A 22249-nucleotide genomic window follows, 5' to 3' on the forward strand; every position below is an offset into this window, starting at 1 on the left:
GATACCATTTTAATTAAAAATAAAACAACAACCCTCTGAACTAATGGAGGGAAAAAAAGCCAGTGGTGGAGATTTTCAAAGGCACAAATAGAAATTAGGAGCCTAACTCCCAGTGATTTTCTTCAGTGGGAATTAGGGGCTAGATTCACAAGGGAATTTAGAGGTGGCAATGCTGAGTATTGCCATACCTAACTTTTAGGCACCTAGAAAATAACTGGGATTCACAAAGCCTGGGTTAGACACCTTGGCTCCCTATACAATAAATAGGGGGGGCGGGGATAAGTGCCTCAGAATAGGATTCACAAAAGTGAGCATGCTGGGTGGCACCTCACCTAAACTAGCCAATGGGAGGTGCCAAGTTGTGTGCCAAGCCTTACCCCTTTCTCAGGGGTAGGCTTCTGGGCTGCACCGAAGTGCCTATCTTTGGGATTCTCTGTGGCAAACCCTCTCTTGCTGTTAGGTGCTACGCTGTTGCAGCAAGAAGCTGGGGAGGAGGAGGATCTCCCTTGTAACTTTTAGCCCAGTGGTTGGGGTATTCATCTGAGATATAGGAGCCCCCGCCCGCATTCAAATCCCCCTTCCTCCTGAGGCGGAAAAGGGATTTGTTGTCTCCCAGGAGAGGTGCCCTAACCATTGGGCTATGAGATATTCTGATGTGGGATTCCCTCAGTCTCTCCTGTGAAAGCTGTTCCAGTTTGGATTCATAATGAAAGAGTGATTGGGCCAAAGCAAGGGGAAAAGCAAACTTGAGCATGAGTTGGTAGCCTGGTGGTTGGAGCACTCATCTGAGAAGCGGGAAATCCAGTACCCCTGCTCCAGTGACCTTTTAAAAATTATTTATCCACAGTGGAACAGCTAAGTCGTTTTGTGAATCTAGCCCTAGGTGCCTAACTGCCATTTGTTCCTTTGAAAATCTACTCTAAGATTGGACACTTGAGGCTGACTTTAACCCTCCAGCCTTCTGGAGTCTGCAAAACTTGGCTGTAAACCTGCATGATTATTGGGAAATTCGGGTAATTTTGCTTTCCTCTGGGCCTGAGATACCAGAAAAACAACCTCTTTTCCAGTGTTTCAGCAGAAATAAGGAAGTGTAGAAGTGCACAAAAAAGTAGAGAAAGAAAAATTGAACTTAATACTTTCCAATCCCCAAAAGGAGTTGGTTCAAGTTTTAGGCAACAGTTCATGTCTATTGTTCTTTCTCTTTCTGGATAGAGTAATGTACTAGAAATCTCATGAGGGCTTTCTCATGAGATTTCCAGCCCAGCTGTTTTTGACCCAAGATGTTTATCCAGCAAAAATATTCAGAGATTCCCATTGTTCCTTGAGAGCCTTCTCAAAGTGCTTTGCAAAACACTGTATTTTTGTGCAATACTATTCGGAAATCACACTTATGTTCTTCTGAATTCACCTGTATGGGAGAATTTAACGTATGTATTCTAGTGAAAGTGCATCTTCACAGTCTCAGCTAGGAGTAGCCTACCTAAAAGCAGGTATACCAAATGGTGACAAAAGGAGACAATTTCATTGCTGGATCAGAATTAGGCTCTTAAATAGCTGAGGCACCTCCACAGCTGTGTCCCTGAGCTTTTGTTCAATGTAGCCCTTAGTGAAGGATCAAGTGGCTTATGTTTTCTTTTCAATTTCTTGTTATAAAAAGTTGCATAGTATGAAACTACATGATGGTTCTAGACACATGCTGGCTCAGCAATTTATGGGGAGACACGGTTGTAACATAACTGTGAGTACATGTTGATTTAAGATTTATAGTCCTGGAGACTGAAGTCTACAAAAGAAGTACGAGCAGAGGCAACAACTATGCAAACTTTTCCCTTGCAGCTCCACAAGTTTTTTGGCCAGGACACGGTTAGTTATGCATGTCTTCGCAGATTAAGAAAAACCCCCTCAAACTTATTTGAACTGGTCTGGACACTTTTACCATCAACATTTTTGACAAATAGTAACCCTTTTGTCAAAGATGTTCTTTGAAATTGTCAGGTTATTATAAACACCTATTTTTAATGAAAATTAAATTCACCTCCAATATATTCATTTAATTAAAAAGCCAATTTTTTGTCAAAGCTTCTTTGTAACTAAATTTTTCAATCAGTATTTTGGTGGCTAAGATGTCCTGATGGGAGAATTTGAAGAATTGAGTAGCGTGGACAGATCAAGGGCCTGATTCAAAGCTTGTTGCAGACAAAGGAAAGACTCTCATAGACTTCGGATCAGGCCCCAGACGAGGAGATCATTTTAGCTGTGGCATTTGGGGTGGCTATCAAAGAGGAGGAAGTTACAATAAGTAGGTCACGTTAGCAAGCCTATGGTAAAAAACCAAATCACTGACTTCAGGGGATTGTTTCCCCTCTATTACGTCTACGTAAGCAGGTTTTATCGCAGTGAATTCTGTGTTTAATAACTTTCATAAAACAGATTTCAGAATAACAGCCATGTTAGTCTGTATTTGCAAAAAGAAAAGGAGTACTTGTGGCACCTTAGAGACTACCAATTTATTTGAGCATGAGCTTTCGTGAGCTACAGCTCACTTCATCGGATGCAATCATTTCATCATCCGATGAAGTGAGCTGTAGCTCAGGAAAGCTCATGCTCAAATAAATTGGTTAGTCTCTAAGGTGCCACAAGTACTCCTTTTCTTTTTTCATAAAACAGATATTAATCAAAGATTAATCAATCTTTGTTCAGACATTGTGCTCTTAGGGAAGGGCATAAGCAATCAGAACCATCCGCTAACTGAACGTCAGTCAATCAGTTGGGATTTAAATGTTATTAACTTATAGACATGTTAGCGAAGGCCATATTTGTCTCAAGTGAATACCCTAACAACTAGGTTATGGAATATTTTGACAGGGATCTCTCTCAATCTCTCCTGTTAAAGTTGTTCTACTTGAAATATGAGTTGGCCCAGAGAACATTAGAATGACTCTATATCCTAGAGGTCGGGACACTCACCTGAACTGGCTGATTCCTGATCAAATATCTTCTCCCCCTCAAGGAGGAAGGGACTTGAAGCAGGGGTATCTCATAGCCTGGGTGAGTACCCTGTCTACTAGGCTACAGGTTTTAAGGAAAGGCCTTCCCCTCAGCTGTTTTGTGTATACTTACATGCGGGGCTCAATCCACTAGGCAAAATTCGAGGAAACCTACTGGTTTGGGCCCCTGCACATGACAGGCATATGAACGCCTATCTTCTCCAGTGGTGAATCAGTCTAGGGTGTAGGCAGGAGGTAGGTACCTAGGTGCCAGAGGGAGGCAGCAAAGCATGTGCCCAGAGGCTTTGTCCAGGGAATTTTTACAACAGAATCTTAGTCGCTGAGTGAGTTTAGGCACCTGTAAGATTAGGTGGTAGCTGAGTGGGAGTTTTGCAGATCGCAGTAGTACATAAAAATGGGACTTAGGTGCCTATGTACCTTTGTGAACAGCACTCTGTGTCTTTTGATGGGTGGGTAAAATATCACTCTTCCATTACCATCAATAATCATGATAAGTGCAGGTGAGTTGACTCTTCTGGGCTGGTAACACTTCCAGACAATTTTGTGAGGCTGTGGTATGCTATTTAACAAGAATAGGGTTTTTTTCCTTCTTCTTTCCTTTTTAACCATTATTGACTCTTGTACAGTGTTCCCTCTAATTTTTTCCACCCAGGTTGCAGAATGAAATTTATGTGCACCAATATGGAGGTGATATGTCACACATCACCTCCATATTGCTGCACATACCAAAATTCATGTGGCGGAGTGGGGCCGTAAAAGATCAAGGAAGTCTATGCCAAACATTTAATCTTGAGATAATATAAAAGGGCTTTAAAGAAATTTTGGACTTTTCTTCTGGAAACCAGAAAGTACTGCTTTTCCTCCTCGCCGGTGTAGGAAACATTACTTTTCTTCTGTATTTTGAATGGAGTTGAAATGTATCTATTTTATCAAGCTTTCCATAGCAGGGCCATACTGTAAATGCTTTTAAAACACTAACCCAAATACAGGTTGCCTCTAAACCTCTTCAGTATTTGGTTCCAGATCTCTCGCCTTCCCCAGAGTTTGGGGTTGTTAGGGCAAACCAAATGGGAGTTGGGAAGGGTGGAAAACAAACAGAGGAAGAACTGGACTGAGAGAGAAAATATTCAGAGGTGAATTGATCCAAATCAAGGCCTTGCCCATAGTTCTGAAGATGATTAATGAGGAAGGGAGAGTCCAAGAGAAGTCGTCACGAACTGCAAAGGCACTCCCGTAGCCTGATCTAGTTCACAGAGCAGACCACAAGAAATGTGGTTTTATGTTGCTTTTGGGAGGCATAGGCAGAGATGATCACTGGGTCTTGATCAGAGGGACTTACTAAATGCTTTTCTTCAGCAATTTATACTGCACCACTTGTGCCAAAAACATCTTGGTTCGTATACTAGCATAATCAATGCCTGAAGAGCTCTGGGAAGAAGGTTAGTTTAAACAGATGCAGCAGAGGGAGAGCATGGTGTCTCTCTTAAACCTTTCATTTGGCAAACCCTTGGGGGGGGGGGGGGGGGGGAAGCCAACTAATGTGCTGTGAGCAAATTCTCCATGAGGTTTAATTTGGGAGAGCGATTTAAAATATTGAGTCTTTTGTTAGACTGGTATCTTTGGTATCTGTACAAGCCCACCCCGTGCCTGCTATTGTGCTAATCCCAAAGTTTATAGTACATGGGAAGAAGTGTGTTGGATTGTTTTATAGAGTCTGTTTACTAGTTACTTGTCATATACTTAATATAAAAATGATCATTTTAATCAGCAGTAAGCCCATAACTAGTTAGTGTTATGGGGTCACCTGGTAGACTCTGGGAGAAGGATGCTAGACCAGTATGACATAAAGAAATGTTATTTAAGAACAGGACTGGCTCAAGGCCAGGTAAGATAGTTATGAAATGGAAGACAAGCAAGGTCATGACCAGATACTTGCTGTTCTCCTAGCACATTTGCAGAGGTGCCACATTTCAGTTTCAGATATGATGGACAGCTGGGAGACAGAGGGGTAGGAGATTGTACACACCTTCCCTTTTCTCCCTTTCCTATAGTCCAGCACTGCAGACCTTCAGACTGGTAGAAGCTGCACCCCAGAAGCCACTTGCAATCACAATCTTTTCCACAACCACAAGATCACTTCCTCCTCTAACACCAAACCATATGCATTTTACTGCACATGTTAAAATAACTTCTCAGTCTGCAGTGACCTGTGAGAGGGAATGAGTTCAACCATGTGCAAGATCCTCTTCTGAAAATATCTTATGTTAGTGCCCAGGAGTTATACAGGATGTGTGTGTGTGTGTGGGAGGGGAGTAAGAATGATCACAAGACCTTCCTAAAGGGTCAAAATGATAACATATACCAGGGAAAGAGGTGATCTCTACAGTAGCTGGCTCCCAAACCATTCAAAGTCTTTATGGATAACAATTTGAACTGACCAGAGTGCACAGTCCACAGTGCTGCTGTGACACTTAAGTTGCGTCTACTAGGTAACTAGGACTTTATTGACAGCTGAATTATGTCCTAACAATGACTCCTGAATAACAGCTGCTTCTATTTATTTAAAAGTTCCAAATCAATTAGTGGTAGATGAAAACATTTGTTCTGAAGATGTTTGTTCATTATAGGCAAAGACAAAATCCAGAACAGGTAGTTTTTATATTAGGCATAACCTGAAGTCCAGTCCTTGCCAGAGTTGTTACATATAGAAACAAATCAAATTGCAGGCAGTAGGTACCTCAAAGTAAGTGACCTGAAAACAAAGTTGCTGTCAAAATATCACTTTTAAATGGACAAGCCAGAGAAAAGTAACATAACTGAGGGCTTGTTGTCCTTCCCCTGCAGCCTAGGTGGTGCTGCAGGGAGAGAGAGAGCTGAGGGGAGTCCTCTCTCCCCAGCCCCACCCCAGAGCCCACACCCCCAGCTGGAGCCCTCACTCCCTCGCACCCCAACCCTCAGCCCCCTCCCATGTGAATTTTGTTATGTGCACACATCACCTCCCTATTGGTGCACATAACAAAATTAATTCCACACATGGGTGGAAAAAATGAGAGGGAACACTGATCAGCATACAGCCACTGCACTTATTAAATCTTGCATGTGTGAACGTTTGGCTCCTGGTCTTGGCAGTGTGCGTCCCCACCAGCAGCACTTGTACTGATTTTATTGTCAGCGTTGAGCTTTGTAGGACAGTTCCTGAAATCCAGTAACAGTTGATGTAAGTAATGCAGTGTCTATACTGACAGTGCATTGACCTAATTACATTGACTGTGACTCTATGCTGCTCGGGGAGGTGGTGTTACTCAGGGCATGTCTACACTTAACTCCAGAGCGATTGATCCAGTGGGGATTGATTTATCGCGTCTAGTGAAGACACAATAAATCAACCGTCAAGCGCTCTCCCGTTGACTCCAGTACCGGAGTAAGAAGCATAGGCAGAGTCGAAGGGGGAGCATCAGCAGTCGACCTACCACAGTGAAAACACAGCGGTAAGTAGCTCTAAGTACGTCGACTTCAGTTATGCTATTTTCGTAGCTGAAGTTGCATAACTTAGACAGACTTAGCTTGCCCCCCAGTGTAGACTAGGCCTAAATCAACATGGAGAGGCACTTACGCCAGTGGGTGTCAAATTTAAGTGAAGCCACTTCCACAGGTAGGTTGATGAAAGGCACTTTGTTGACCTAACCTTGTAGTGTAGACCATGTCTGAGTTTGAAAAGATGGGGAGAACATATGATCTAAACTTTTTTTTCTTTTTAAAGTGATATGCTAAAACCACATTTAGGCTTCAAATGTTAGTGTGTGAGAACACGCATTCCTATATATTTGTGAAAGATACCCTACAATATGGTATATGAAGGAATCCAGGGGTGGGGTGACAGAGAACCTGATTATAGGAAACAGCTCATTTTGGAGAATTGGATAAATGAACTCAGTGGAGTCATATTACCTATTCTTTTTTGGAAATTCATTACATTGAAAGTAATGCCTGTCAAACGAATTTAGGCCCAAAAGTTAAGTTTGGCTTTTAAAACTGAATTTACAATTTCTACAACTGAAAAAGGTTCAGTTAACACACGTTGAAAATTCACTTCTGTAGCAATGTGAACCCTGATACCACAATTGTGTTAGTACTAGTTCACAGGAACTACCTATTGAATTTAACTAGTCTAATTTTACTGTCTGACCATAGTAAAATGGAAAAAGTGAATTAGGTTTTATTGATAAAACAGTTTTTGTGGAGAGTTTTATTCTGACAGTGTCCCTCTAAACGTCAAAACCTATGTTTTATGAATCTACAAAAATGTGGTATAGAAATTATAAATATTTTCTCCCGTTGCTTTCAAGTTTTCCCTTTCTATAAAAAGTTAAGACAACTGGTAGACTAGAACAAAAAAAGAATGAGTTTTTCTTCACACTTCATTTTCTTATTGTTCCAGTGTCAGAAAAGCTATTTAAAAACAGTTTAATGCATAATTAATCACCATGCCAGCTATCTGCAGATTTACTGCTAGTTTTCAAACATTAACCAATTTATATATTCAAGATAGGACTAATTATTCTAGCTCTCAAAAATGCAATACAAGTTTTAGAACCTAATGTGCTCAAAGTATTTGAGCTCTGAAATTTATTAGGGGAACGGTTCTGTAATTAATTACTTCTCATTTAAAAAGGTAATCATTTTAATTTACTTGCAGAAACACAGGACATTGTGCTCCATCAGCAGATAATGTTCTTCATTAAACAGAGTAAGAACTTTGTGCACTGGGGCAGCTGTGGTTTTTCCATCTATGATGAAAACCAACTAGAAAATATTGAGTAAAATGCTTTTAACTTTATGGCAAAGTCAAGAAAATGGATTTTCCTAATATTGGTTTGGATAATTTGTAATAAGGCACTGAAAGGATAAGATTATGTTGACAATCTTAACTACTCTCATGAAAAGAAATTCAAAGTTAAGGCATATATGTGTGTATCTACTCTGGCTCATAGTATATAGCTATACTGTATTATATGACACTTCAAATCAGTTTTGAGAAGTCTGCCACACTGAATTAATCGTATGTGATAAGCTAAGGATAAAATTCTCTCCTTACTTTTTGTGAATATGGGAGCATCTACAGTTCCCCATCTGCAGCTGCCATGAATGGGATATTCAGCATCTCTGAAGAGCAGGCCCAGCTTCCATAGATGTTACTGTGAGATGGTTATCTCTAACTCACTTTCCCACAACAGTGAGAGAAGGGTTAACAAATGTCTCTTGTACGGTCCCTTTAAAACTCACCATCCATGCAACATTAAGAAGACACTTGCAATGTTATGATTAGAGCTTGCATTGAAAATGGCAGTAGCTTTTAGTACCCGATTGCTTTGTTAAATCTCCCTTTAAAATAAGACCTATTGCAAACACAGAACTTACCCACCGTTGTGTATTCAACAACTGAATTTAACAGAAAAAGGTTCAAAAGTGCAGCCAGTTTCTCGAGAAGTTATTTCCAAGATGACTGCACTACCTTGGCACATGAGCATTAACTGAAAGCAAACTGTTGAAATGTAAACACTATTAGGGCAGAGAAGGAAAAGTGGAACAATCATTTAAATTAAAATAGATTACAGCTTTGCTTCTGTTAGATGGAGTAGTATTAATATCTCTCACCAGGGAATACATAAGTAACTAGGCCTTGATGTTTACACAGAGCAGTCCTTCTGGGAAGACCCTTTCCTATTCATTGTGCAAGACTAGTGAAAGAATACCAGAAAATATTTTAGTTACACAAGTTTTTACAACAGCTACTGAAAGCAGTGAACTGTAGTTTCCAGACATACAAAGCTTAAGTTTTCAAATATACTATTTTTATAACCTCTCTCTACAATACTAAAAACCAGCTGAATGGTAAGTCTTTTCCCCTCTTTTAGTCCTATCAAAAAGTGTTTAAAACTACATGTATCTGATTTGCAATTTAACTCAAACTGTACAAGTAGATTACACTATCTGATAGTTACACTGGTACAAAACTGGAGTAACTACAATGCAGTCAACTGTTACTCCAGATTTACACCACCGTAAGAGCAAAATCTCAGCCAAGAACTTGTATTTGGTAAGAGCTTTCACCATTTCACCAAGAAATATTTCCAAAACAGGGACAGAATTTGAATCTTTAAACCAGACTCTGCCCCTAGCAAGAAGAATTTCATAACCACAAGTGTGTAAAACAAAATTAGAATGGTTTCTTTCATGCATGTTTTAAAAAACAAAAAAATGTATAAACTAACACTACCCATCTTCCCTTTCCTACTTATTTTTTTCCATGAAATTATGACAATGCTGAGTCTGAGAGTTGACTGTCACCAAAAACAAGTTTATGCTTTTACTGCAAGATTAAGCACAGTAAAAAACTAATTCAAATGTATCAAAAGAGTAACCAGAAGAAGGGAGAGTATTGCTGTTTTATTTAAGTGTTGTGGTTTATTCCAATGTGAAAGCTCCAATTTCATTTTAATAGCTGAAATTCTCTAATTCTGGTCATTCAAAACCATAAAGCAGAAAGAGGGTTAGAAAGTCAATTCCAGCACCATCTCAAAATTATTTAGGGGAAAATTTAATCAATATGCATCAAATGACCTTTACAATAACTACAATACTGACAACCATGACACTTTAATATGCTTTTCAAAATGGTGGGTTTTTTTTCCTGGAAGTAAATACTCCTCCCCCCCCCCCCGCAAAAAAAAAAAAAAAGGTGAGAGAAAAAAAAAAAGAAAAAAGTCTACCCTGGAGCCATTAATATGTGCATTATTAGAACAAGCTCCTGCAAGTAATCTTGGTAAACCCAAGAAGGTATAACCACTTAAACTGATGCTAACATCTAAACACATTCACATTTCAAGTCTCAAATTTATTTGTATACTTTTGACTAAAGGATTTGTTTTCAAATTAAACAATTTAAATTGCATATTGAATTCTGAAATACCAACACATTGTATAAATAACAGCTTAAAGAGTATTTGTTAAAATACAGAAAATATGCAATTGTCAACTTGCTTGAGAAACTCTTTGCAATAGAGGTGACAGGAATTGGGTTGGCCAAAGATTGTTTGGGTTTTTTTTTTTTTTTAAAATAAAGACTGCAATGACTGTAGTTTCATTTACTTTTGCTGATTGAAAACCTACCAAATATAACTACAACCCCACTTCTCCTCCCACCCCCAACCCTCCCAAAACCCCCCAAAGTTACTTTTCTAAAGGCTGTAGAAATGGTAAAGAAACATTACATATTTAACTGTATAAGCATGAAAACTTAAAGCTATAGACACTGCAGGTCAATTCAAACAGTATTCACGAGTCCTATAAAAGTGAACAAGACAGGTTTCCATTGCTCCATCAGACAATTCAAGAGTTAAGTTTGCATGATAGCAGCGACACAGCTGTTTGCTAGTCCAATTAAGTGTTCCAAGGGTTCTTTTTTTTTTTCTTCTTTCTCCTTTCAGTTTGGCCCACTGAAGTCCAGTAATCAGAATAGTCAGTTCAAAACACAGAAATAAGAGCAAAGACTCCATATAATAAAGCACAGGGATATGCTACTAGAAGCTGTTGTCCTTCCATTGCTAAGGCAGAAATGAAGATTTTGGAAGCAGAAAAACTGCACCATCCAATAATTCCAGCAGTGAGAATAATTCCCATCATTCCCCTGTAACATACAAGAAAAGAACAGTTTAAAAAGGTGTGTGTGTGTCTCTATCCTTAGAGGAATGCAGGAATTAGAATATTTTCTAGTAAGTTAAATATGCTTCAAAGGCTGATTGTTTTAAAACTTTATACTGAATTTTATCATTGAGGGTTTTTAAATAAAATGTACATGGAATTTCAGTAAATATAAAATTAGTATTTATTATTCAGTAAAGATTTTAGAATGACTAGTAAAAAAAGTACAAAAAGGTTTAGAACTGAGTAAACTCAAAACAAGGTGTTCTTTTGTACTTCTGTACAAGTAGCTTTCTGTGATGAGTAATGAAGTTAGTGATTTGTGCTGGGCATTTAACTTAGTTTTCCAGACTCAACATTAATTAAAATTTAATCTATATTTCTTAAATCATTTCAGTTTTCTATATCCTGATATACAACTTGTTTGAGTTGTTTGACAAATAAACATGTTTGAAGTATACTATAATTTGAATCTAAAAGTAATTTGTAATAACTGAAAATGGATAGTGAATAAGTGTTCATGCTGTATAAGCGTTCACTTCATTTGACAAATCCATTATTAATATAATATAAATTCCATCTAAGAGAACTTCCCCCCAATGGGAGAAAAATCCACAATATATGGAAGCAGGATTTTATTATAAATAGTTAGTATTGATACTTACTGCAAAGAAAATATAACTGCAAAACTGGAAAGCAGGATCATAGGAAGAAGACAGTATCCCAGGACACTAGCAACACAGCCAAACGAGACGCCCGTCATGCTCATTAAGTTCAGCAGGCAAAACATTCCTAAACATCCAATTGCACTAATTCCATACACATACCCAAACTGAATTTTACCAACCTAAAGATGAGAGGAGTAATACAAGTTAAACATGTTTTGTCTTAAAGTTGACTAAATACTGCATTTTACAAATAAGGAGAGTATAAAATTGTGGTAATCTTTGACCTAGGGATGAATCTGACATAGGATTTAGGGATAAAGATGAAGAGGATTAAGAAAGGTATCCCACAAACAATCCAAACAGAGTACTTGTATACCGAAATGTCTAAGAGGCATATTTACCATATCAGTTTTCAATTACAAAAGGTGGTGCATCTAACCAGCTGCAAACTTAGTGTGCTTATGTAACATGTAATTCTAGCTGAGCTACAAAAATCTTATCAACTTCGCTCGATTTACTCCATTATATTTGCATGTTGATCCTACTCTGAGGATTATCTGAATAGTTTTTTATCAGCACCTTTACTGCAGCAATGATCAAAGGCTAAATAAAAAATGTAAATTAGCGATGCACTGAAAAATGCTGCATGTGACATAACTCTTTCCATCTCTACCAATAATTCAGATGCTTGATTTTTGCCTTAAGGGGGTAAATTTTGTGTGTGAAGTGCCACGCAGAGTTATGGCACACCGTAAATTCATCATCATAAAATATTTCAAGTTTTTTGTTTCCCATCTAGAATTATTTTTGGTCTTGTAAAATAGTGTTAATACAATATTTAAAAATCTGATTCCATTTTATTTAGGTATGTATCCTCTCAGAGCACGACTTGGAGACCCAGCTTAAGAATGCATCCAATATGGACAGAGCTGCGTGACTGCATTAGATTGGCAGATAGGAAAATGTTTGAACTAGAGTGCTCGACGCACAGGGAAGTCATTCTTTAATTTTTAGACAGACCAAGAAAACTGTACCAAATGACTGAATGCTGTACAGATATAGGGAAATATCTGGGAAAAGCAGGCTGTGACACTCTGAATTCTGGACCCAAAAGCAGTGCTGTTCAGAAACAGGATCAGCCAAGTGACTGAAACTGCAATAAATTCAAGACATTCAATAAACAGAATCTTGAGTTTTGTTAAGTGATTACCCACCATTGTAATATCCTCCAATACGCCAATTTCTCAGCTGTTTTCATTTCAGTGTATTTTCTATCGTCTTAACCATTTTCAGATTAGTTTTCAATTCACTCTCAAACTGGTAACACACACAAGTGGTTACTTTCTTCACTCTAAAGGGGGGGGCTCTGAGTTACTACCGAAAATTCTTTCCCTGGTGGGTCTTGCCCACATGCTCAGGATCTAACTGATCGCTATATTTGGGGTCGGGAAGGAATTTTCCCCTAGGTCAGATTGGCAGAGATCCTGGGAGTCAATCTTATTCCAATTAAGTTTAATGGCAAAACACCTGTAGCAGTGGTCACCAACTGGTCAATTGCGATCGACTGGTCGATTCTAGAAAATCTCCCAGTCGAACACAATCTCCGGTGGTACAGCGGGCTGCCACTAAGGCCAGGCTCCCTGCCTGTCCCAGTGCCACACCGCTCCTGGAAGCGGGCAGCGCAGCCCCGGGGGGGCGCAAGGGTCTTCCTCTGTGAGCTGCTCCTGCCTGCAAACACCGCCCCCAAAGCTCCCATTGGACAGGAACGGCGAGCTGTGGCCAATGGGAGCTGTGGGGGCGGTGCTTGCAGAGAGAGGCAGCACATGGAGCCACATGGCAACCCCCCCGCCCCAGGAGCTGCAGGGGCACATTGGCCCCTTCCGGAAACACATCGGGCTGGGGTAGGCAGGGAGCCTGCCCTAGCCTCACTGCGCTGCCGACTGGGAGCTGCCCAAGGTAAGTGCCGCCCCGTGGGAGGCCACACCCCAAACCTGAGCCCCCTCCTGGAGCCAGCACCCCAGCCCCCCTCCTGCACCCCAACTCCCTGCCCCAGCTCTGACCCACCTCCCAGAGCCAGCACCCTGCACCACAACACTCTGCTCCAGACCAGAGCCCCCTCCTGCACCCCAACTCCCTCCCAGAGCCTGCATCCCTCACCCCCTCTTGCATCCCAACCCCCTGCCCCAGGCTCAGTCCGGAGCCCCCTCCCATACTGCAAACCCCTCGGCCCCAGCCCAGAGCCTGCACTCCGTCCTGAACCCCAACTCCAGCCCGGAGAGAGAGTGAGTGAGGGTGGGGGGAGAGCGAGAGATGGAGTGAGCCTGGCAGGGTTTTGGGGAAGGGGCAGGGTAGATCCTGAGTTGCCCTTAAGATCAAAAAGTGATCTTGGATGTGAAAAGGTTGGAGACCACAGGCCTGTTCCCATCAAAGCCTATAGGTCAATCAGCAAATGTTAACAGTTTTGGCCATTGTTTTGCTGAACTAATGGTAAATCATGTTTAATAATGCTGACATTGTTGGTGGTGTCAACCTGTCTAATGTCAACCACATCAATATAATTTTAAAAAGTAATTGAATAATTGTGAATTTCCTTTATTAGTATTTTTTTCTTAAAGACAATCAGCTAAAGGAAAACTACCAACAATAAACTAAGTATACTGAACAAAGAAATACTAGAATATCCCAAAGTAAAATTTCAGTGCATCAGAAACTGGCATGATAGAAACAGCTACTAAATGTATAAATGGAATATGTACCAAGAGCCAAAACTATGGATAAGGCAACCAAATTAAAACATTTTGTGCAAATAAAACAATTAAATTCTATTGAACCTGTGTTTGACAGCAAACACCACATCTTGATTTGTACCAGATTGAAGAAATTGAAGATTTAACTTTATAAAACCACGGACAATGAGTCATCTGATCCTCCCCACCCCAAAAATTGTGACTATGGTCCTCAGTCTTCATGACAACAGAAGCCATATTCACAAAAGGAAGATATGCAAAGAAGCCACTACATAAAGAAACATGGCACATTACTTGAAGGGCCTGACCCAAAGCATGGTGAGAACAATGGAAAGACTTCCATCAAGGGGCTTTGAATCAGGCCCAAAATCATGTACTAATGAGCCACAAATCCTTGGTCAAGACCTGTTTTGTGACTTCCAGGCCATGGAGATTCTTATGAGACCCCCAAGAATAATTTAGATTCTCTCAATGTTTTTGGACTACGATACACATTAATATTTTGCAATCTGTATCTTACCAGCAATAACGTGGCTCCAAAGGCAAGACAGAAGACCATTGGTCCTGCCAAATCAGTTTCATTCATGATGCTGCCATCTGCTACTTTTAATGGGTGTAGAACTGTTAGTGTCTTCTGCCAGATGTGGTCGAAATTGATCCCTAATTCTACAGGTTACATGAAAAAAATTATGAAGATTTGTTTCCCTTTTTATTTCTCCTTTGCCCCCATTTTCCTGCCCCTTCACTTTCAAATCTGCTCCAGACTGAAGGCAAGACATGATGGTTATCAAGTACTATTCCTTAGATGACCAAAGAATGATAGAAGACATTCCATTTCTCCTTTAGGCGGTTGAGCGCACTGTCTCCGTGGCACTCCATTTCTCAACTACTCAGGAATGAGGGACTGCTAGTCTCTAAGGCCCAGAGTCTGCAATCAGAACTCCTTGGGATTGCTTCTAAGACAGGATTGATTCTAAGACTGACCCTCTGCATGGTACAGATTTGATTTACCAACACAAGGAATGGGACACTATCTATGTAGATTAGTAAACAAATTTTGCTTAGTACTTCCCTTGTCATTTAGTAACAGGAAAGGTAATTTGTCTTAAGCTCTCACTGAGAGTATAATGCATAGAGAAGGTGAAAAATCCTGCCATTAGTCCAAGTATTCTCAATATGTATCAATTCCAGCACCTTGTATTCTATGTAGGACATATCCTACACATTTATTACTCCTTTCCTCAAATTAGAATTTGGGTTCTAAACACCGAAGTCAGTTATTTATAATTAAAGAGGCACTATCAATTAAAAAAACTTAACCTTTTGTTGTTGCAAATAACAGCTTTTATAACAGACTGAGGAAAAAATCTATGCTTTTATTCCCCCATTTGACATAATGTTGTGTACAGTCAATTTCCCATTTAATTTGTGTGGCCTTCAGAAACCAACAGGGGAGAGAAATAAGAGAATGTGACTAAAGTGAGAAATTGGCAGGGGAACTCAGAGGCAAGCATGACAGATGCAATTACTTCTAATTTTTTTTTTTTTTTAGTTAACTAGAGAGTACATTCCTTACTTCTTAGGTTACTCCAAAGTTAGGGGCAGTTTTGGAGAGGACTAGTAAAGAACAAGTTATACCTTCTAGTAAGGGTGGCTCATCCTCAAAATTGCTTCCATAGAAAGACTGTGCTGTAGTTGGAGTGTATGTTTGTGTTGGCTGGTAAATCTGCCCTGTGTAAGGCTGCTGTTGCTGAATCATCTCTGGAGGGACAAATCCACTTTGCTGAGAGTAGTCATAGCCACTATATTGTCTGTGGAGAACAACATAATATTACTGGCAGGCACAGGTTTTTTTAAGCCTTACCCAGTCACATAAGACACACTTTCTATAACAACTTAGTATACAACATATAATCTTGTTTAGCTAATTTTTAAAGTGAAGTTAATTACTCCTCCCACCCTAAATATGTAGCTGCACAGATGCACTCACCCCAACGCACCACAAGGAGTAAAGTGTGACTTGAAAAGGTATATGGGTTTATGGACTCCTTATCTCAAGTTCTCTAATTTAAGTAATCTGGTCAAATCTTGCTTAGTTTGTAAGTTTTTCACCTTTTTACCATCAGATATCACATAATGATAAGAAAATTTAGAAGCCTCCAAGTAGTAGCATTTTCAGGTCAAAACCAATCCAAGCCCATTTAATTTGAAATATGACAAGATTGGGCCTACAGAAGACTAGCAAAAGGTATCTGTCAATCCAAATATAGCCCCTTCAGTTGTATATCTCACTCCTATAATTTATCAAATGACAGCATGAATTTACACTCAGTATTAAATCCTATATTTAACAGAGCTCAATCTTGAAAGGAGATCCAAAGTCTTCATATTATTTAAGCTTCCCGTATGATATTTTCATAGAGTTGAAAGACAGCCTAGTCAAATTGACTATCTTCCCCCTTCCCATATATCAATTGTATCAGATACCACTCCTAGCATACATATGATGAGGATTAGGACATTCAGAGCATAAGCACACATTATGACATCTACCATCATGACACATGCAGATGAAAGTAATATTTCACTTTCTAACTCAAATTTTCTCAAACTCTGGTCACAGAAGACTAGTTCTGTGTCAAGTTTGCACTTTTGAATACAAGCTGTTTGAATACAAGCAGCTTGCGCCCACACACTTCAAAACAAAATGATTTTAACACTTTACTATCTCACAGGTAGCCTGAAACTAGTACTGCAAAAATTCACCAGCAAAGGATCACTACTGTGACACCCAGAGGGGTACCTAATCACTTCTGAGAAACCTCCTCTTATAGATGTTACATAAAAATAAATGTATATCTAACAGATTGTTGTTCTTCAATAGGTCTCTTTTCTCTACTCATTATGTAAATGTAAGTACATTGTATAATTTAATGCTAATAAGTTCTTTCTGCACATCAACGAAAGAAACTGCCAAGACTGTACAGAGACATTTAAGAAAAAATGAATAATTTCATTACAAGGTTCTGTAATTTCCCTATCTCCATCTGCTCAAAACCCACGCCCAGAAGGGACCTTCACAATCAAATCTCCTTTTCCACCCCTATGGGAGGAAAACTCAGACACCTCTGCAGCACTCTGATCCTCTGGACCCTCCTGAGGAAGCACTAACACATTTACTTCTCTTCCCTTCCCCTTTCTAAGCCGACATGCCTTCTCACATAGATGAACACAATTTGTTGGGGGAAGAGTCAATACGGCTTTGTGTACAGGGAAATCACGTCTCACCAATCTATTAGAATTTTTTAAAGGGTGTCAACAAACATGTGAACAAGGGTGATCCAGTGGATATAGTGCACTTGGACTTTCAGAAAGCCTTTGACAAGGTTCCCTCACCAAAGGCTCTTGAGCAAAATAAGCATTCACGGGATAAGAGGGAAGGTCCTCTCAAGGATCAGTAACTGGTTAAAAAACAGAGGGTAGGAATAAATTATCATTTTTCAGAACGGAGAGTGGTAAATAGGACTGTCCCCCAGGGATCTGTATTGGGAACAGTGCTGTTTAACATATTCAAAAATGATTTGGAAAAAGGGGTAAACAGTGAGGTGGCGTAATTTACAGATTATACAAAATTATTCAAAATAGTTAAATCCAAAACAGATTACGAAGATTTACAAAGGGATCTCACAAAACTGGATAACTGGACAACAAAATGACAGATGAAATTCACTGCTGACAAATGCACATTGGAAAACATAATTCCAACTATATATACAAAATAATGGGATTTAAATTAGCTGTTAGCACTCAAAAAAAAAAATCTTGGCATCATTATTGCTACTTCATACAATCATAGAACTGTAGAACTAAAAGGGACCTTGAGAGGTCTTCTAGTCCAGTCCTCTGCACTTCACAGCAGGACTGCGTACTTTATCTAGACCATACCTGACAAGTGTTCTTAAAAATCTCCAATGACAAATTCTACAACCTCCCTAGGCACTTTTTCCAGTGCTTAACTACCTTGACATTTAGGAAGTATTTCCTGATGTCCAGCCTAAACTGCCCTTTGCTGCAGTTTAAGCCCATTGCTTCTTGTCCTATCCTCAGAGGTTAAGGAGAACAATTTTTCTCCCTCCTCCTTTTAACCTTTTATGTACTTGAAAACTGTTATGTCCCCCTTCAGTCTCTTCTTCTCCAGACTAAACAAACCCAATTTTTTCAGTTTTCCTTCATGGGTCATGTTTTCTAGACCTTTAATAATTTTTGTTGCTCTTCTCTGGACCTTCTCCAGTTTGTCCACATCTTTTCTGAAATGTGGCACCCAGAACTGGACACAATACTCCACTTGAAGCCTAATCAGTGAGGAGTAGAGTGGAAGAATTACTTCTCGTGTCTTGCTTACAACACTCCTGCTAATACATCCCAGAATGACGTTTGCTTTTTTTGCAACAGTGTTACACTGTTGTATCCTATTTAGCTTGTGATCCATTATGATTTCCAGATCCATTTCTGCAATACTCCTTCACAGGCAGTCATTTCCCATTTTGCATGTGTGCAACTGATTGTTCCTTCCTAGGTGGAGTACTTTGCATTTGTCCTTATTGAATTTCATCCTATTTACTTCAGACTATTTGTCCAGATCATTTTGAATTGTAATCCTAACCTCCAAAGCACTTGCAACCCTTCCCATCTTGGTACAGTATCATCTGCAAACTTTATAAGTGTATTCTCTATGTCATTATATAAATCATAGATGAAGATATTGAACAGACCCAGACCTGATCCCTGCAGGATCCCACTTGATACGCCCTTCCAGCTTGACTGGGAATGGTGTTCCAACCAGTTCTGCACCCACCTTATAGTAGCTCCATCTAGGTTATATTTCCCTAGTTTGTTTATGAGAAGGTCATGCAAGACAGTATGAAAACCTTTACTCAAGTTAAGGAATACCACATCTACCGTTTCCCCCCCCATTCTCTGAAAACATCTGCTCAGTGTGCAGTGGCTGTCAAAAAAGGCTAACAGAACGTTAGGAACCATTTGGAAAGAGAGTAATAAGACAAAATATCATAATGCCACTATATAAATCATGGTACAGCCATATCTTAAATACTGTGTGCAGCTCTGATCACCCTCTCTCAAAAAAACGTATATTAGAATTGGAAAAGGTGCAGAAAAGGGTAACAAAAATGATTAAGGGTATGGAACAGCTTCCATATGAAAGGAGATTAAGGAGATGGGGACTTTTCAACTTGGAAAAAAGATGACTAAGGGCGGATACGATAGAGGTCTATAAATTCATGAATAGTGTGAAGAAAGTGAATAAGGAAGTATTATTTACTCCTACACAGCACAAGAACCAGGGGGTCACCCAATGTAATTAATAGGCAGCAAGTTTAAAATAAAAAAGTTTTTCTTCATACAACGCACAGTCAACCTGTAGAACTTGTTGCCAGGGGATGCTGTGAAGGTCAAAACTATAACTGAGTTCAAAAAAGAATTAGATAAGTTCATGTAGGATAGGTACATCAATAGGTATTAGCCAAGATGGTTAGGGACACAACCCCATTCTCCAGGTGTCCCTAGCTTCTGACTTCCAGAAACTGGGAGTAGATGGCAGGGGATGGATTACTCGTAATTGCTATTCTGTTCATTCCTGCCGAAGCACTGGGCATTGGTCACTGTCAGAAGACAGGTTACTGGGCTAGATGGACCACTGGTCTAACCCAGTATGGCCATTCTTATCTGGAGCGGTTTTGTTGTTTGTGTGTGTGTGTAAGTGTTAGACATATAAAGAAATGCAATCATAGACACGATAAACTAATACTATACAAGTTAAAGAATGGAAAAAAATGTACAAATTACTTATTGTATGGTTCTCCACTTCCACTGTAATCATAGGAGTGTGCCTGGTCATCAATGCTATAACTTGTTTGGTAGAAATCTGTATTGAAATTGTCAAACCCAGACATTGCAAATTATCTGTAAAATAAGAACATTAAAGCTTGTATGAGTCACAAAGGGTTACTCTGGCCTCTGGCTATCATACAACTGTAATAAATTGTTGATGTGGTTAGGGACAAATATTTGCTAGAAAGAAGGCAAACTCAAGAACACTCTGAAAATGATTGTAATACCCCAATAAATCTGTTAGTCTTTGCAGTGCCACCAGACTCCTCCTTGTTTTTGTGGATACTGACGGCTACCCCTCTAATACACATGATACTTTAGAAGATTGTGCAATGCATCCGATGAAGTGAGCTGTAGCTGTAGCTGAGCCACTTATGCTCAAATAAACTGGTTAGTCTCTAAGGTGCCACGGACTCCTTTGCTTTTTGCGGATACAGACTAACACGGCTGCTACTCTGAAACCTGTGATCTATGTGTGTGTAAATGTGTAACATTTTACAGTGCCATAAGAGCTCCAAACATGTAGATTATAATGGATATAGGAGGAGTGTTTCTTTCCACAGTCACTAATACACAAGTTAAACGTGCCACCGGTAACGATTAATAGTTACAATGGGGATGATTTAACAAGCGGGCCAAGCAACAACAGGCGCTGTACAGCCAAGAAGCTACACCACAAACCTCGCTGCGTTTTCAACATTACAAGCACGAGGCGCAGCTTTGACTAACAACAACAACATGCGTGTGGCTCCCAGCGCCCGTTCGCGGCCCTGACGCCCCAATCCGCACGCCCGGAGTCGGGGCCCACCCGCAATTCCTGCCAGGGCCTCGCAGTAGTCACCCGGAGCCAATCAGCTTACGCCTCTGTGGCTCAGCTTTCCGCTCTGGAAAGAGGGGACCCCGACCCAACCTCCCGCTGGGGGCAGCCGCTTGGAGCCCCGGGACGGGGTGGGTCGAGGCCCGGGGAGGAGCGGGGCAGCGCCAGGGAGGCTGGGGAAAGGGCTCCCCGTTAGGGGAGCGGCCGCTACCTTTCCGCAAACTCACCTGGCAACCCCTCCTCGCAGCGCTGAGAGAACCCCCCCCCCCGGCTGCCAGCCCTCACCCACCTCCGCTGCGACGTGTCACGAAACAAACGAACCACTTCCGGATCAAGCGGGACGGGGCATGCGCAGCGGCGGTTCCGGCCGTCCTCGAGACCTCCGAGTGACTGAGCACGCGCCGTAACGTCCCTCGGGTGGCGCCGGTTGCGCGTGCGCCGTGGAGCGTGTCTGGCGCCGTGGGGGTTACGGTGCGGGGGTTGAGCGGAGGGCTTGCGTGATAGGACAAGGGAAGGCGGGTAGGAGAAGCGCGGTGGGTGGGGGGGAGGCGCTGGCTGCCCTTAGGTGTATTTTGGTTGGAAACCATGAAATTTCGGCAAGGAGTGGGGGAGGGGCGGAGGCTGCCCAGGGAGTTCGGGTGAGGGAGGGGGTTGGGATTCCTGCCCGGCTCCAGTTCACACACCGCCTCTCCCTCTCTTTGGCGGGAAGGCTCAAGGCACCGTCTGGGTCCCCCTCCTGTCGTCCCTGGAGTGCTCGGGTTGCACGCTCACCTCACGCTGTTCTCCGCGGCACCTCGATTCCCCTTCTTGCACGCAGGTTTCTAGCTGTCTGACAATGAATGGAAATGTCCAGCACGAACCAGTGCCCCACACAACAGAACCACTAACCCAGGAACCCATCCTTGCAACAAAGCCCGTTGCCAACTGTGGCCATGTATCTATTCAGGGGACACCATCATAAGGCCTAATTGCATCAGCCACACTATCAGAGGCTTGTTCACCTGCACATCTACCAATGTGATATATGTCATCATGTGCCAGCAATGCCCCTCTGCCATGTACATTGGTCAAACTGGACAGTCTCTACGTAAAAGAATAAATGGACACAAATCAGATGTCAAGAATTATAACATTCAAAAACCAGTTGGAGAACACTTCAACCTCCTTGGTCACTCGATTACAGACCTAAAAGTGGCAATACTTCAACAAAAAAACTTCAAAAACAGACTCCAAGGAGAGACTGCTGAATTGGAATTAATTTGCAAAGTGGATACAATTAACTTAGGCTTGAATAGAGACTGGGAGTGGATGGGTCATTACACAAAGTAAAACTATTTCCCTCTGTTCATCTCCCTCCCCCCCCCCCTTCCTCAGATGTTCTTGTCAACTGCTGGAAAC

General features: G+C 40.9%; 1 protein-coding gene across 3 annotated transcripts; it reads right to left on the bottom strand.

Moving 5' to 3' along the window:
• Positions 1-9590: 9590 nt before the first annotated feature.
• Positions 9591-21219, bottom strand: YIPF5 (Yip1 domain family member 5). 3 transcript variants are annotated; one of them, XM_048861305.2, is made up of 6 exons: positions 21141-21219; positions 19990-20106; positions 15763-15935; positions 14645-14790; positions 11375-11556; positions 9591-10695 (listed from the first exon to the last, which is right to left on the bottom strand). In XM_048861305.2, exons 2-6 carry the CDS (start codon positions 20094-20096, stop codon positions 10533-10535), a joined length of 771 nt encoding a protein of 256 aa, XP_048717262.1. In that variant the 5' UTR covers positions 20097-20106; positions 21141-21219; the 3' UTR covers positions 9591-10532. The 3 variants fall into 3 exon arrangements, with proteins under 3 accessions (XP_048717262.1, XP_048717261.1, XP_074987419.1); XM_048861304.2 differs by having other exon boundaries at positions 21079-21192; XM_075131318.1 differs by having other exon boundaries at positions 21137-21157.
• Positions 21220-22249: the final 1030 nt, after the last annotated feature.

Source organism: Caretta caretta, chromosome 8 (genome assembly GCF_965140235.1).
Source record: "Caretta caretta isolate rCarCar2 chromosome 8, rCarCar1.hap1, whole genome shotgun sequence".
NCBI lineage: Eukaryota > Metazoa > Chordata > Testudines > Cheloniidae > Caretta > Caretta caretta.

Coding starts and splice junctions, on each gene's coding strand:
- YIPF5 (XM_048861305.2), bottom strand. CDS start 20,096: ATGTCTGGGTTTGACAATTTCAATACAGATTTCTACCAAACAAGTTAT. Junction 11,557..14,644: donor TTGGAGCCACGTTATTGCTG/GTAAGATACAGA, acceptor TCTCATCTTTAG/GTTGGTAAAATTCAGTTTGG. Junction 10,696..11,374: donor GCAGTTATATTTTCTTTGCA/GTAAGTATCAAT, acceptor TGTATGTTACAG/GGGAATGATGGGAATTATTC.